The sequence below is a fragment of the Salminus brasiliensis genome, chromosome 15, assembly GCF_030463535.1.
Source record: "Salminus brasiliensis chromosome 15, fSalBra1.hap2, whole genome shotgun sequence".
Taxonomy (NCBI): Eukaryota; Metazoa; Chordata; class Actinopteri; order Characiformes; family Bryconidae; genus Salminus; species Salminus brasiliensis.
In genome coordinates, this window is record NC_132892.1 from 33928806 (window position 1) to 33946790 (window position 17985).

Sequence of the window (17985 nt, forward strand, 5' to 3'; positions counted from 1 at the left end):
TTGAAAAAAAAAACAGCAGATCCCACTATTGTGCTGCTCAGAGGCCTTCCCTGCTTTTCCCCTCTTAAACCTGGGGGAACCAACGTTTTGACAATCACATATGCAAAAGTTCTGCTACCCCTGTTCAAAAGACGTGTAAAGAAATGAACAGATTCCTTTGGAGGGACTTTTTTTATCTTACACATTTAAACATAATTTCTGTTTATTTACTGAATTGATCAGGTTGGAAAATTACTATTTATTTAATTAATATTATTTTAATAGATTGAAAATGTGGCATGTGTAAAATTAATGCCACAAATTATATTAAGCGAATAAACAGTAATTGAAATATGTCTTAGTCTAGAAAGACACTTTACACTGTATTCAAATACACATATTAATCATCATGGGGTGCCCAAACATTTGCATATAGCGCATTATAGCGCTATATGAAACTGAAACTGATTTTATGGCATGTAGCAGAAATGACATGCTCCTCAAAAATGACCAACATGTTCAACATACCGTGTGCCACACATACGTTAGGCCTTAGGTCGCCTTACCCTGGTACCCTTTCGTTTTCGTGTGCAGTCACAGTTTATGATCGCAATAGATATTTTAATAAGCCCTGAGGGAAATGTCCAGACACTGCATATTACAGGAATGCCTCCATCTGAGCGAGCGCCTAGGATTTCCTGGAAAGCCTGAGACCACTGGCACACTGCTGTAATCTGTAACATGTGCAGTAGTTGATAATATGTATTTAAATATTGCTAAATTAAGTCAGATTATGTTGAACATATTGTCTCCTGTGTGTTTATTGCTTATATATTATGCTATATTAAGATTATATTATATATATGATATCATACACAAGGCCATGTATATTTGCTGTAAACTGATAACGGTGACCTTTGGTTCACAGCAGTAAGGAAGATATCAAGCAGACCTAAAACAGAGCTGGAACACAAAGGGAAATACACATTCGGCAGTGATACTGGGTAAATATGATATTTTAATAAAAGTAAAATATCATAAAATGCTGACCTGTATGACGTTGTGTAAATATAATAATGCACCACCTTCACGCTGTAGAGGCTGTTGAGGTGCGATCAGAGAAATCTGCAGCTAAATTAGCAAAAGCTATAGAAGTTGTTTACTCGTGTTGCTGTGATAGGCTGAATACCTTCCCTCCGTGACCGACAATGGAGTTTGTGTTTGAACTGCTGGCTGCTCTGCTGATCGTTCTGTCCACCTGGTTCCTAAGTATGACCTTTCAAACCCGGCTCATTGCAGGTAATATTGTTTATGAGCTACTTTGCTACAGCATGCCAGTTTTATCAACCTATTACTGCATATTTTAACAGTGAGTTCTTACTATTTTGAGGACACCCTATGACAATCTTTGTCTTTTTTTATATATTTAAACATCTGGATGTTATAAGAGATGGAGGAAATATGTGAGGAAAACCTTTGCACACCCTATGCTCTGATAGTTGGTATGTCTCCCCTTGGATGAAATAATTTACCAGGCTCTGACATCAACTGGGAGAGAGTGTTTCCCACTCCTCCATGCAGAAATCTTTCAGCTGTGGGACGTTTCAGCTTTAGCTTTTAGACAGATGGCCTCCCATATCCCTCAAGCTCCCTCTGAGACAGTAAAGAAGTCCTAGGTGATTCTATATGTTGGAGAGATCTCCAGGCCCTACTGCAGGAAAGCAGCTTCAAACCATAACATGTCCACCTCCATGCTAAACAGCAGAGTTCTTGTGCTCGAATGCTGTGTCTGGTTTACCCCATATGTGTCTCTGTGTCCAAATAATTCAGCTTTCGATTAATCTGGCCAAAGCACATTCTTCCAGATGTCCTGGTCTTGTTCTAGGTCTTCTCTTGCTTTGAGGTTCGAATGTCCAGATGTTTAAATACACTAAAAATACTAAGTATTAATAAAATTAACTTCTGCTGCCTTTTGGATGCTACCACAGCCCAGACTCCATCCATCCAGTCCACCATCGTAGCCCAGACTCCATCCATCCAATCCACCGCCACAGATGAGACTCCCTGGGTTCAGTCCTCCACCACAGCCCAGACTCCATCCATCCAGTCCACCGCCACAGCCCAGACACCATCCATCCAGTCCACCGCCACAGCCCAGACTCCATCCATCCAGTCCACCGCCACAGCCCAGACTCCATCCATCCAGTCCACCGCCACAGCCCAGACTCCATCCATCCAGTCCTCCGCCACAGCCCAGACTCCATCCATCCAGTCCTCCGCCACAGCCCAGACTCCATCCATCCAGTCCACCGCCACAGCCCAGACTCCATCCATCCAGTTCACCGCCACAGCCCAGGCTCCATCCATCCAGTTCACCGCCACAGCCCAGGCTCCATCCATCCAGTCCTCCACTATAGCCCAGACCCCATCCATCCAGTCCACCGCCACAGCCCAGACCCCATCCATCCAGTCCACCGCCACAGCCCAGACCCCATCCATCCATTCCACCGCCACAGCCCAGACCCCATCCATCCAGTCCACCGCCACAGCCCAGACCCCATCCATCCATTCCACCGCCACAGCCCAGACTCCATCCATCCAGTCCTCCGCCACAGCCCAGACTCCATCCATCCAGTCCACCGCCACAGCCCAGACTCCATCCATCCAGTTCACCGCCACAGCCCAGGCTCCATCCATCCAGTCCTCCATCGTAGCCCAGACTCCATCCATCCAATCAACCGCCACAGATGAGACTCCCTGGATTCAGTCCTCCACCACAGCCCAGACTCCATCCATCCAGTCCACCGCCACAGCCCAGACCCCATCCATCCAGTCCACCGTTACAGCCCAGACTCCATCCATCCAATCAACCGCCACAGATGAGACTCCCTGGATTCAGTCCTCCACCACAGCCCAGACTCCATCCATCCAGTCAACCATTACAGCTCAGACTGGAGGAAGCATCAATGCTCCTGCACTGCACCACAATGTCATACATGGCCCTGTCAGTATTGAAATTTGCTCAAAACACAAAGATGATTGTAAGTATGACTTTATCATTAAATGTTTTCTGTTAATAATAAACAATTTATTAACATGATAAAGATCTATTATTACCAGAAGAAATAAATATATCATTATTATTTTTTTTTTTAAAGATTATCCAGATGGAAGAAAACATTCTAATGGTAATGACAACGTTTTCACTCTATAAATGCTAATCCACTATTACCTGGATAACAATGATAACCTTAACCTCACCCTTAAATTAACCCTAAATCCTAATCCTAAACTTGACCAAAATCTCAGGGTTAAGATTAGGTTTAGGGATTATATTCATCTTACAGTTCAGTTGCATTTAATTGAATATTAACTGAATGAGGTGAGGATCTACGAGGCATCCTAGTAAGGTGATACCACTATTTTCACAATCTCCTGAGTGGTGCAACTGTCTAACTGCCTCATGCTAACCCTTACCCTTCCAGCTTGGTGGCAATGTGTGACGAGGCAGAGACTTAGCAAGTAAAATTAGCTTGGAGAAAATTGGGGGAAAAAAATATGTTAATGCTGCAAAACTGTTATTAGTAATTATCACTGACACACCAAAAAGCACTTCCCGCACATTCTTCACCACATAGCAACCATAATGTCTGGATTTTGCTTTTCCACATATTTCCAAACAGCCACAAGTCCTCAATGGATTTCCACTTAACGAACTGTGCGACCTCTTACATGGTCTTGTTTTGCCGAGCCTCCTTTAGGTGATCACACAGGATAAACCCATCGAAAATACTTGCTAAACATCGATGTAGGACATACAGTATATGCCTGCCAGCTGTTCTTACTGACTGCTGCTCTGTTTTCTCAGTTTCAGATACGGCCGATTTGCGCCACATCTGTGTGAAGCTCAAGTCTTCTTTCATAGAGAAATTTGGCATGATCGACAGCACAGCAATAGAAGGAAAGCAGACACCCCTTGAGGACGTTTATACAGAGCTTTACATCACTGAAGGTGAGAGCGATTTGGTCAACAATGAACATGAAATATGGCAAATCGAGAGAGCGTCTCGAGTACAGGCATCACACGACGCTTCAATCGCCTGCGATGATATCCTCACACCCTCAGAAAGGAGCAAGAAATGTAGGATCGTCCTGACCAAAGGGATCGCTGGTATTGGAAAATCGGTTTCTGTGCAGAGGTTCGTCCTCAACTGGGCGCAGTGTAAAGCCAAAAAGGATGTGGATCTCGTGTTGTACATGCCCTTCAGAGAGCTTAATTTGTACAAGGGTCAGTGGAGTCTTCAAAAGCTTCTTTGGAACTTCCATCCTGAGCTAGAGGACGTAAAAGCTTCTCCCAACGTGATTTTTAGCAGCAGAATTGTGCTGATATTGGACGGCTTGGATGAGAGCAGACTGCCTTTGGCTTTTGAAAGCAACCAGCTGTTGTCAGATGTGACAAAACAGACATCCCTTGATGTTCTGATAACAAACATTCTAAAGGGGAACCTACTGAGTTCAGCTCAGGTCTGGGTGACTTCGCGACCAGAGGCTTCGCTGAAAATCTCCAGATACACTGACCGTGTAACGGAAATAAGAGGCTTCACCGATCAGCAGAAACTTGAGTACTTCAGAAAGCAGATTAAGGACGAGACTCTGGCCAATGCAATCATCTCCCACGTTAAGATGTCTCGGAGCCTCCACATTATGTGTCACATACCAGTGTTCTGTTTGATCCTGGTATCTGTGCTCCAGTCCGTGCCAGCTGAAGATACCGAAATACCGAAAACGTTGACCGAAATGTACATACACTTCTTGATCATTCAAACACGCTTGGACAGCAGTAAACATGGAGAAAACCTCCTAATGAATCCTGTAGTGATTTTAGAGTTCAATAAAACCTTAATTCTCAAGCTTGCCAAGCTGGCTTTTGAGGAACTGATGAAAGGCAACTTGATCTTCTCTGAGAAAGAGCTGAGAGATTTCAACAGTGATCTTAGCAAAGTCTTGATGAGCACGGGACTGTGTACTGCCATCTTCAAGAGGAGGCGTGGCATCTACAGAGAGAAGTTCTACAGCTTTATTCACATGAGCTTTCAAGAATTTCTCGCAGCTCTTCATGTATTTCTAGCTTGTGTAAAGAAGGACAGAAGAACACTGGAGATATTTTTAGGAAGTGGCACGGAGCGGGAGAACATGTCCCTGCAGGATCTGCTAAAGAAAACCGTGGATAAAGCACTCCTCAACGCTCATGGTTCTCTAGATCTTTTCCTCCGTTTCCTCCTTGGCATCTCTCTGGAAGCCAATCAGGACCTCCTGCAGGCCTTGCTCTTGCACAGAGAGGACAGCGCTGAGGTTATCGAGAGCACCTGCAAGTACATTAAAGGCATTAGGAGGAAGGACATCTCCCCAGAAAGATGCATCAACCTGTTCCTTTGCTTACTCGAGATGAATGACAACACACTGCATTTGGAGATCCAAGAGTACCTGCAGTCAGAAAAGCGATCCACCAGAGAGCTCTCGCCGGCTCAGTGCTCTGCGCTGGCGTACGTGCTGTTGATGTCGGAGGAAGTGCTGGACGAGTTTGACCTGAAGAAATACATCACGTCAGTGGAAGGTCGGAGAAGACTGGTACCGGCTGTGAAGTGCTGCAGAAAGGCACTGTAAGCAAACATTATTAAAAAGTCTAGAATTGCTCTATATACAGTGTCCCCAAAAGTATTTGGACACATGTATGGGAAAGTGTGGAACGGAATTCCAACCAGACTGCACTAAGCACAAAGGTGGGAATGGAAGGAAAGGAACTGCTCAAGCCATATTTTCGTACATACCAACCACTCTTTTGAAAGGCAAAAATATATCATTATAATTATATAATAATAATAATAATAATAGTAATAATAATAAAAATTCAACTATATTCAATATGAACCTTATAAGAACCACTTTCTTTCTTTCTTTCAGTTAGTGACCACTTTTGAGGCCCACCTCCCTTATAGCTCCTCTAGATAGATGTACAGTCACTGACTGTAGCCCATTTGTTGCTGCGCTTATCTGCTGCATTTGTGAGCCTCATTGGGCAGTTTCTACATTGTATTTGGGTGGTAGATCCAGACATTGGTTGAGATGGTACTGTTCATGGTGTAGCGCTGCTACAGGTTTATCAAGCAAGGATTTGATGGCAATGGTCAAAAGCCGATCCGCACAAAGAGTCCTTCCAGCTTCAAGTACGGCTCGGCTCGACCTGCCATCCTTTAAGATCCACGGAAGACGAGCGTCCAGACGTTTTACTGTCCTGCACCGAAGTTTTTACTTCCCCTGGGTGTCCGAACAACGCTCACTGTCCTCAAACCCAGACTGAAGACTCTCCTCATCTGAGAGTACTCAGGCGAAGAGAAGAGTACTATGGTCTCCATATTGACTTGTGTTTAGTAGAGTCTAAGAGGTATCTTTAAATTATTAGTCTATTTAAACTAGCTGAGGTTTTTCTTGAGTAAATAGCAAAGCACTTTTGTAAGTCGCTCAGGAGAAGAGATGCCTTACATTTAAATGCCCTTAATGTAAATGTACATTTTATACACATCAGTGTCAATGCTGGCTGTCTCTGACTTTACACCAGCAAAATGAACCGACATGCTTATATGTGTATATGTATGACGTATTTCAGGCTCGCAGACTGTGAACTTTCCGAGAAGTCCATTGACAGTGTGGCCTTGGCACTACAGCTGGCCAACTCGCACCTGAGAGAGTTGGATATGAGTTACAATGATGCAAATGCATCATTCAGCACAGAAAATAAGCGTAACGTAGGGGTCAGCCTGCTTTCGGATGGTTTAAAGAGTCCAAACTGCAAACTGGAAACTTTGAGGTTAAGTCTTCTCCTTTATACTTATTTATACAAAAACATGCAAATTTCTCTTTTTTTCTTAATATTTGTGTTGCTAATAATTTGTCAATGTCTAACTATGGACAAAAAGAGCAACCCTTTAACCTAATTCCAATTTGTAAATAATTATATCAGGCTGGTGAGATGCAATCTCAACCAAGAAAGCTGCAAAGCTTTGACTGAGGCTCTAAGCTTGAAATGGACCTGCCTGAGAGAGCTGGACCTTAGTACCAATGACCTGCAGGATTCTGGAGTGGAGCAGCTCTTGAAAGGACTGAAGAGTCCACACTGTAAACTGGAGAAACTCAGGTCAGAATCCGTTGGAACAGTTTTACTCAGTTAGCGGCAGCATTTATAAAGGTTGAGTAATTGTTGGTGTTTCAGACTTATTGGATGCCATCTTACTGAAGTCAGCGGTGAGACACTGGCCCTAGCTCTCAGCTCAGACTCAACACTGAGGGAGCTGAATCTGAGTGACAACGACCTGCAGGATTCAGGTGTGAAGCTACTCTCAGTGGGACTGGGAAGTCCACTCTGCAAACTGGAGATACTGAAGTAAATATACTGACTTTCACCTTTCTCTCGAAGAATACAGTGTGTGCATGTGGTTCCTAAACAAGCCCTGTTCTCTCTGCAGGTTGTCGGGTTGTATGATCACAGAGGATGGCTGTTGTTCTCTGGCTTCAGCTCTGAGCTCGAATCAGTCTCAACTGAAAGACCTGGATCTAAGCTATAATCATCCAGGAGAATCTGGAATGAAGCTGCTGTTGAGCTGTAAGCTGAAGACACTGAAGTGGGTATACTGTAATTCTTATGACGGTGTTCATAGGCACTCTTAGACTGTAGGCTTTTGGCTGTTGAGTTGTGTGTGGTAGGAGAAGGTAACTCTGCATGAGTACCAAAAAGAGAGTGGGCATATTTGGCTTCTGCTTTTTATCCCATCCATGCAGTAAAAACACACACAGTGGGGCTCAAGGCCCTAACAGTGGCAGCTTGGCGAGCCCGGGTATCGAACCCACAACCCTGTCATCAAGAGCCCGGAGCTCTAACTGCCGAGCCACCACTGGCACCACAGCATTTAGCAGATGCTCTTCTCCAGAGCGACTTACAAAAGTGCTTCGCTGTTCACTCAGAAAATCACAAAAGTCAATATGGAGACCATAATACTCTGCACTTCGCCCAAGTCCTCTCAGAAGAGGAGGGTCTTCAGTCTGGGTTTGAGGACAGCGAGCGTTGGACTCTGCTGTTTGGACACCGATGGGAAGTTCGTTCCACCACTTCGGTGCAGGACAGTAAAAAGTCTGGACGCTCGTCTTCCATAAAGAATCCTTAAAGGATGGCGGGTCGAGCAGAGCCGTACTTGAAGCTGGAAGGGCTCTTGGTACAGATCGGCTTTTTACCACTGACATTATTTCCAACCGGCAGACGTAAAGCACATATATTAGGCTGTGGATTATAAAGTGGACTGAAAACTGTTCGATTTTTGCATCTTAACAAAAGAAATGTATCATATAACATAACATAAACTGCGAAATGTAATTGTAGCACACTACAAATAGTTTCTTTCACAATTTCATAGTCATTTATTACATAACACAAATATGCCCCAACTACCTAAGACATCTCCTCAAAGTGGAGGTCAAATTCCATATACACTCCATAACTTTGGGGAAATCGTGACATTGGATAAAAAAATTACACAAGAAATTATTAGACATTAGATAATTAGACAATAAATCACTGCGCTTCTCCTTTTTAAATTGTTAAATTGTTGACTGCTTTCATACATGCATTGGTGAGAACCTGTTTGTTATTATTATGGCCAAAGTATTGCTACAACTTTTGTATTTAGTAGCGTCTAAGCTTAGATGAATCATTTGGATCCTAGCTGTTAGAAACTAGCTAAGGGTATTTTCTGAGTAAACAGTGAAGCACTTTTGTAAGTCGCCCTGGATAAGATGTAAATGTAACATTGTTTCCCATAGCAATCCTCTTATCATTGTGTATTTCTTATTGTATATGTAGCACAGACCATGGAGGACAGGGCCGGATCAAACCAGGCCTTGCTAAATGTAAGTTCTGAGGAAATTACAATCCTACAGTACCTTCCAATGTACAGTTGTATAGTTAACCCACATCTAATTGGCCTCCCATCCTCAGATGCCTGTGAGCTCACACTGGATCCGAACACGACAAACACCAACCTCACTCTGTCTGAAGACAACAGGAGGGTCATACAGCAAAGACAGAGGACGGAGTATCCCAAACACAGAGAGAGATTCGAGTTCTGTAAGCAAGTCCTGTGCAAGGAGCCGCTGTTCGGACGCCACTACTGGGAGGCCAAGTGGCATAAGAAAATGATCACTGGTCTGACCTATAAAGAGATCAGCAGGAAAGGACAAGGGGATGACTGCAGTCTGGGGTTTAATGACAAATCCTGGAGCCTGGAAATTGACAAACTTTGCCAAAGCGTTTGCCACAAGAGTAAGAGCACGGTGAAGGGCGGCTCCACCTCCACCCGGGTGGGAGTGTATCTTGACTGGCCAGCTGGCACTCTGTCCTTCTACAGCGTCTCCGAACGACGCAAACTGACCCACATACACACGTTCCAGTCCAGGTTCACTGCGCCCCTCTATGCAGGCTTCAAGCTTGACGTGCCGCAGTCATCAGTTTCACTGTGCAGCGTGGATTAGCTCCTACTCTGCATTTTAACACCTGTATCAAATCAGAACAGTGCAGGAATTATAAATAACAACAATGTGATCATATAATATTCCACAGCACAGCATTACATCCTTTAGTCTCTTGCTTTTTTTTAATCCTTTTCATTTATCAAGGTCATTTCACTACAATACGCAGCATGCATTGCACAAATATGTCAATGAACTAAATATGACTGGCCATGAAAGTGAAGACCAACTCTTATATATGCTTATATATGTGTTTGTCATGGTTTTTTCCTGAATTTTTGTAAGAAGCCAATAAATTAGGCTTACATCTTGCATATATATATATATATATATATATATATATATATATATAAAATGCAGGATAAATAAATTAATAAATAAATAATATATATATATATATATATATAATAACACATAGTACACCTGCTAACATTTTTTTCTGCATTTTTGCAAGGAGCCAATAAATTAGGCTAATATCTAGCTTGCATTTTTATGTAATCACATTTGCACTGTCCCTGTATAATAATAATAATAATAATAATAATAATAATAATAATAATAAATCAAGTACAATTTTAAAAAACTACTGAAAGCCCAGTAATGCTATATCCATGTCCTTCATGTTCATAACAAATAACTTCCAACCACTATAATAAAAATAAACAAACAATCTAGGTTAGTCTTTTTAAAGCATGTTGTAACATCATAAAACCAACTTGAGTTATTTTAAAGAACAAAAATGGGGGGAAAGAATCAGTGGTAAATCATTCATGCAATTTTGTATATATTATAAACAATAACGATATTTTTACAATATATATTTAATCATTTTTATATTATTATTATTATTATTATTATTATTAATTTATTTATTTATTTATGTATTTATTTATTTATTTTTTCTTTGCTTGTATTTTACTGACTGCTTGATTTGGCTTATACTTCATTATCTTGGACAGTCTTGGACAGTATTTACCCATGGCCAGTAATAACACCTCCACTGTTGGCCAGAGGGAGGCGCTTTTGCTCGTTTACCTTCCGCCACCTCCGTCATTTCCCTCTAGAAGAAGAAGTGGAGCAGACAGGCTGTCTGCGCTGCTTCTGCTGGAGAAGAAAGAAGGCCTCAGCCTGTGTGTTTGCAGAGCTGGGGGAAGGTGGAGGATTACAGGGAGGTGCTGGTGAGGTGGGTCCAGGCTTGCTCTGCTGCAGCTCTGTTTGCATCTCCTCCTCCTCCTCCATCTCCTCTTTCATCTCCTCCTCCTCTTCCTTCATCTCCTCCTACTCCTCCTCCTCCTTCATCTCATCCTACTCCATCTCCTCCTCCTCTTCCATCTCCTCCTACATCTCCTCCTCCTCTTCCTTCATCTCCTTCTCCTCCTCAGCTCAGTCCCTTTGCTTCTGCAGGCCTCAGGAGGAGAGTGAAGCTCTGAGGATGTCTGTGGAGACCAGTGGCTGTGAAGATGGAGAGGTCACTATAACCATCCAGCTCACTCAGGAGGAGAGCTCTGCGGACTCTGGTACCTGCACCAGGGCGGTGGGCACTGACCTCACCATGATGGACATTGGGATGCTGGAGGACCTGCAGAGTGAGAACATGCAGCTGAGGAGGCTGGTGGCTTCACTGGAGGCCAAATTAAAGTGGAGGGAGGAGGAGGAGGAGCAGCAGCTAAACACTGAGGTCTGTTAGAGTGCATCATGGTGCTTTAAGGGAGGGGGGGTGGTCTAAGATGGCTAAGGTGAAGGGAAGCAGACGTCTGAAGCTCTAATAAAAGCTTCTAATAAAACACGCTGCCGGATGCCTGAGACACTGTTCTACCAGAGTTCTGAGAAGAGCTCGGCTCTAGAACCTGCTTTTAAAATCAGATCATTAAAATGGTGGAGGGATACATGCTGCAGGGTGTAGTGCGGCTACAGAAAGTAGTCCCTAAAGAAAACCTCACCATCTCAGTTGGATATCTTGGTCCTGGAGCTTGCCAAACTGCACTCTAGCACTGGATGACACTTGCTGATCATTAGATTAGATTTGTTATTTGAATCTCCCTCTTGGTGGCGCAGTAGAGCACTGTTTTGAAGCAGTTCTACGACTTCCAGTGACAGCAAACCAGACAAAAGTACAGCCTCCAAACATGGTGGAGGTAGATTCACACACTGTTACTAGTTTGGTGATACACTGTGTGTCCAAATATTTGTGGACACCCCTTCTAGTGAACCCAAATGTACACACACACATACACTCGGCTTGTCTAGTCCCTTTAGAGAAGTACTACCAATAGATTAGGACTCTGGAGCAGATCAACATTGTGACCCTATTGGCTCCATGCTGCCTAATAATGCCAGGCGTGGGCTAGAGGGGTGTAAAGCCCCCCAGCATTGAGCTGTGGAGCAGTGGAAGAACTGTGTTCTCTGGAATGATGGTGGTGGAGCTCCATCCAGTACTTTTGGGATGAGTTGGGGAGTTGGGGATGATGAGGTGGGATGGTGATCATCCAACATCCTGACCTCACTAACTCTCTTGTTGCTGAATGCAATAAAATTCTCATAGCAATGCTCCTCCAAAATGTATGTGTCTTCTTCTCTGGACAGTAGAGACAGTTACTGCAACAAAAGCAGAATCAACTTTTTAATACCCTTGATTAAAAAAAAAAAAAGATGTTTGAGCAGGTGTCCCAATACTTTTGTCAACATAATGTGGATCTCCTCAGTTGGTGGTAGCTGGTCAGCAGTGTTTTTTTTTTTTAGGTGCTGTTTGAGGACTTGCAGAGGGCAACAGGGACGGAAGGCAGCAGAGACCAGCCCACAGTACCGGAGCTGGAGGAGGAGCACAGTCTGAACTCCGGTGGTCAGTCTGGACTGACCGCCACAGAAACACAGGACAACCATGAAAGTGAAAACCAGTGTGCACCTCTGAAACCAGCTGATATGCCCAGTCCCTTTCCTGCCTGTAACACTGACCCAAGCCATGTGGGATTACCTTACCCTGCATACAGAGGAGAGGAACAGCAAGCGCCATTAGACCTCTGTGCAGTGAAGCTGAGGAACAGCAGGAGAACAGGGGAGCACAAGTCCAGTGATGAACAGTCAGACTCAAGTGAGTGTTTGTGTAGATTCATACTGGATAATAATGTTATTACAAAGATAAGATAGTCCTTTATTATTTCCGCAGTGGGGAAATTCATACTGTGGGGAAAGTCATACTGGATATTAATGCTATTAGAGCTTCATTTGGGATATTAATGTTATTAGAGCTTCATACGGGATATTAATGTTATTAGAGCTTCATACGGGATATTAATGCTATTAGAACTTCATACGGGATATTAATGTTATTAGAGCTTCATACTGGATATTAATGTTATTATAAGTTCATACTGGATATTAATGTTATTATAAGTTCATACTGGATAATAATGTTATTAGAGCTTCATACTGGATATTAATGTTACTATAAATTCATACTGGATATTAATGTTATTAGAGCTTCATACTGGATATTAATGCTATTATAAATTCATACTGGATATTAATGTTATTAGAGCTTCATACTGGATATTAATGCTATTATAAATTCATACTGGTATTAAATGTTATTAGAGCTTCATACTGGATATTAATGTTATTACAGATTCATACTGAATTTTAATGTTATTAGAACTTCATACTGGATTTTAAAATGTTGCACTTATCAGGTCTTGTTTCTGTCTTTCTTCAGAAACTACAGGAGAGCCCAGCCAGTTATCCTCTGATTTTGGGAGTAATCTCTCTTCTTCAGAACTGGTGGACCACCACATGAAACTTTACAGTGGGCTGAAGTTCCACTCACAGTACGGAATCGCCTTCTCAAAATCGCCTCATCTCAGAAGATGCGTGAGGTTACCCAGTAGTGACAGACGTTTCCAGTGCTTTCATTGTGGTAAGATGTTTGCACAGCTAAAAGACTTTAAAACCCATTACAGAACCCACATCCAAGGGCGGCCCTACCAGTGTTCCCAGTGTGACAGGAGCTTTACATGCACGGCAAGCCTTACCATCCATCAGAAGGTCCACACCGGGGAGAAGCTGCACAAGTGTGCCCAGTGCAATCAAACGTTCGCTCTCTCAAGAGATCTAAAAAAGCACCGCAAGATTCATATCCGAGAGAAGCCTTACCAGTGCTCCACCTGTGGAAAGAAGTTCTTGCAGCTGTCGATACTGAAGATCCACGAGAGGATGCACACCGGAGAGAAGCCGTACCAGTGCTCCCAGTGTGGCAAGACCTGCACGAGGCTGGACAACCTCAAAATCCATCAACGGATGCACACTGGAGAAAAGCCCTACAAGTGCCCCGTCTGTGGGATGCAGTTTTCCTACTCCTCCATCCTCAAAAACCACCAAAGGACGCATACCAAAGAGAAGCCTTACCGGTGCTCCCAGTGCAAGAAGACCTTCACTCACTCGGCAAGCCTTACCAACCACCAGAGAATTCATACCGGAGAGAGGCCTTACCAGTGCTCAGAGTGCAACAAGACGTTCATGAGGCTCAGCGACCTCAAAACCCACTACCGGACTCACACCGGAGAGAAGCCTTACGAGTGCCTTCTGTGCGGGAAGAAGTTCTCCCACCCGTCCAACCTCAAAAACCATCAGCGGACGCACCTGAAGGAGAAGCCTTACAAGTGCATCCAGTGCGGCAAGACGTTCAGTCGGTCCACGTACCTCACAGCACATCTGAGAACCCACACCGGAGAGAAGCCCTTCCCGTGCTCCCAGTGTGACAAACCGTTTGCGAGACTGAGCGACCTAAAAAACCACTACAGAGTTCATACTGGAGAGAAGCCCTGCCTTTGCTCCATCTGCGGAAAGGGGTTCGCCAAGTCGTCTGCACTTCGCCGGCACAAGCGGACTCATGCAGAGACTAAGAACACGACTATAACGTAAAGTGCTAGATTCTGGCCTCTACTGTATCTCGTATGGCTAGGTTACTAAGCTGGGCCATGGTTCCCAAAGCCTCTGTAACTTGTAGTAGAGAGAGAGAGTGGGCAATGTGACGCTCGCTCTACCATTTAAGTTGGGGGACCCAAGCTTGTTTATCAGTACGATATTTTCAATGATGGGCCAAAACGTTTGTGCCACACTCTTAAAAATGAAGGTGCTACAAAAGGTTCTTTGAGTGATGTCATAGGAGAACCATCGTTGGTTCCTTGAAGATCCAATTTGGTAAGAAAGATCTGAGTGTAAAGAACCTTTACATCCACTTCTTAACCCATTAAAAATTGTGCTCTTCCTGCACAATTCTTCTACACAAATGATGAAGCCCTTTGTAACTTAGTAACTTGTAGTAGAGAGAGAGGGCAATGTGATGCTCACTCTACCATTTAAGTTGGGGGATCCACCCCTTTTATATAGATTGCAGTCAAGGATTTAAGATCTAAGACATTTACGGCATTTAGCTGACACTCTTATCCACAGGTTACTCGTATTACAGAAGTGGGCCAACGTAGTGTTAGGAGTCTTGCCCAAGGACTCTTATTGGTGTAGTGCAGCATAGTCACCCAGACCGGGAATCGAACCCCAGTCTCCAACATGTAAAGGTAAAGGTGAAGGTAAAGGTGCACGTATTTGTCACTGTACAGTGTACACTGTACAGCGAAATGTGTCCTCCGCATTTAACCCATCTGGTAGTGAACACACACACTCACACACACACACACACACACACACACACACACACACACACACACACACACACGTGTTAGGGGCAGTGAGTACACACACACACCCAGAGCGGTGGGCAGCCAACTCCAGCGCCCGGGGAGCAGAGAGGGTAAAGGGCCTTGCTCAAGGGCCCAACAGTGGCAGCTTGCCGAGCCCGGGAATCGAACCCACAACCCTGTTATCGATATCCCGGCGCTCTAACCGCTGAGCCACCACTGCCCCATGCCCCATGTTGTGGCAGCTCACTGGCACGTAGTGGTGTCATCTGTTGTGCGGTGACCTACTTCACTCACCATTACCAGATCGCATACACCGGTCAGCCATAGCATCATAATCACCTGCCTAATATCATCTAGGTATCCCTTGTGGAGCCAGACCAGCTCCTTCGTGGTTCATCAATGTCGCCAGGTCACTGGTTTTCCTTTCTTGAACCACTTTTGGTAGGTACTGACTCCCCACAAGATGGTTTGGAGGCCCAGTCATCTAGACATCACATCCAACTCATTTTTCAGAGAGTTGAATCAAGGATTTAAGGTCTAAGACATTTACATTACATTTACGGCATTTAGCTGACACTCTTATCCACAGGTTACTCGTGTTACAGAGGTGGGCCAATGTAGTGTTAGGAGTCTTGCCCAAGGACTCATTGGTGTAGTGCAGCATAGTCCCCCAGACCAGGGCCCAAATCTAATCCCAGTGGCAGGTAGTGGTGTTATCTGTTATCTGTGCCACACCAACCACCATAGACCGAATCTTCCAAAACAAAAGAGTGTAGGATTTTACACTCTTGGAGATTTTGGACCACTGGGCATCACTTCTAAATAAACCAATAGAAAATGAGACCAAATCTGTTCATTAAAAACATATTTTTCACATTATTGTCACATACATTTATAAGTTTTGGGATTTGCTAGCATCTGCTAGACTTGCTTAAGTTCTTTACTTTGCAGAACATATTTATATTTGCTGAGCTGAGCCAAACAAATGGAACGATACTGAAGGTAGTCTATCGGTTTAATTTAATTTAATCTAACCCAAGGCATCCAATCATTTTCAATTCACCAACAGGTCATTAAGTACAAGGTTCAGTCTTGTAACTGAGAACTTAGGAATATCTCAATATAGACTGACCGATGTCATAAAGGATCCTCGTTTGATTGCATGGAGAACCAGGAGTGTAACTTCCCAGAGTAAGAATGCTATGCTGAATTCAGTACATCTGTGTAGTGGTTAAAAACACTGCCCTCTATGTGGCAAACTGGGGTTCGATTCCCTGGACACACCAGGATACAAATGGAAAAATGGAAATGGGAGCCCAGTGCGTTTCCACTGCACCACCACAGCTTGGAGAGGTGGCAGTATAAAAACTGTTTAAAAGCTATGAAGAAAAAAGGGCATGAACTCAAACAAAGGACAATCTAAACCTTTTCCAACTTAATATTTTCTTTCTCTAGTTTTCCTTTTCGCCACTAATTACAACAAACTTTTCAGCTGTTCACAACTTAACTCTCTAGTTTTAACTTCAGCTTTTCTTCACTGTTCACAACTTAAACTCTTCCTTTTTAACTTCAGCTTTTCTTTACTGTTCACACCATTGACTTACTTTTAATGTGCACCCCTCTGTGCCGGGGAATTGTGTTTGGCTGGATGTATTTATACCGTGCCACACAGGTGGGTCTGGTCAGCATTGATTACCGCTTGGGCTTCTGGGGCTTGGAGTTCTTTGCTCCAGCTCCACCAGCTTTCCTACTGTGCTAGCCAGGCCCCCTGCTGGTGGCTGACGGTACACAGTGCCTGCTTACAAATATGGGCTGATATCCTTTAATCACTGCAAAAAAGTGTGGTTTTGAATCATCTCTCACACAATTGGACATCCAACTTCCATTACCCTGCCTAATACACAATGCTGCCATTCTCAGTACTGGGTGTAGGAATGTAAGTTTATTTATTGCTAGACTTTTTTGATCACACTGTGGAATTGCTGGTACTTAAAGAACACCAAACAATCACGTTCCACCACAAAGAGAACCTAATACATGCCAATACTGACGTGCTTTAGATATCACCATGCAGTATTAAAGCCTGTGTGTGAAATTCTGTGAATTGTGTGAAATTCTGAATGTAATGTATTCGTAGTATTTCTCATTTTACACTTTTAACTCCAGACCCTGTGGCCCACACTTCTGTACTTTCATAGCTACACTACTGCCATAGTTAACATCAGTTTCATAGGCCCTAAAATAGAACCGTGTGGGACTCCACAAGACATGCTAAATTAAGCTGTTACCAAATAGTTATACAATAGTTTCTGTATTAGGATTGTTGAATGAATAGTAAACCTAGGGTTTAATGGGTTAAGCAGGGCCATATGAGAACCATTTTTGGTTCCCTATAAAGAGAAACATGTGTGTAGAACCTATTAACAGTTTAAGAAGTGGATGTAAAGGTTCTTTACCAGCTTAAAGATTCTTCACTCTTACACAAATGGTTCTTCTAGGCCTTCATCCAAAGAACCATCTGTACCACCTTTATTGTATAGAGTACTGCACTGTTTTTTGTGTAAGTATCGTAGTTTGGCCATATCTCACAAAGTCCTTCGTGAAAGAAAGTAAGTGGTGAAATAAAACGGTAACGACATGAAGTTTGGGATTTAAGCATAGTACCCATCATGTACTTTCAATTCTAATAAATATTGTTCATTCTGTATTTATTTTTTTATGGATAGTGGAAAGTTTAGAGACT

The 17985-nt window shown here is 43.4% G+C and overlaps 2 protein-coding genes across 2 annotated transcripts; both read left to right on the forward strand.

Annotated features, from left to right (window-relative positions):
- Nucleotides 1–1187: 1187 nt before the first annotated feature.
- On the forward strand, nt 1188–9555 carry LOC140535579 (NACHT, LRR and PYD domains-containing protein 12-like). The gene is made up of 9 exons (XM_072656974.1): nt 1188–1278; nt 1968–3020; nt 3848–5639; nt 6644–6844; nt 6998–7171; nt 7247–7417; nt 7500–7655; nt 8888–8934; nt 9023–9555. Exons 1-9 carry the CDS (start codon nt 1188–1190, stop codon nt 9553–9555), a joined length of 4218 nt encoding a protein of 1405 aa, XP_072513075.1.
- Nucleotides 9556–10632: 1077 nt separating this feature from the next.
- On the forward strand, nt 10633–17880 carry LOC140535678 (uncharacterized). The gene is made up of 4 exons (XM_072657115.1): nt 10633–10735; nt 10957–11230; nt 12292–12640; nt 13262–17880. Exons 2-4 carry the CDS (start codon nt 10985–10987, stop codon nt 14464–14466), a joined length of 1800 nt encoding a protein of 599 aa, XP_072513216.1. The 5' UTR covers nt 10633–10735; nt 10957–10984; the 3' UTR covers nt 14467–17880.
- Nucleotides 17881–17985: the final 105 nt, after the last annotated feature.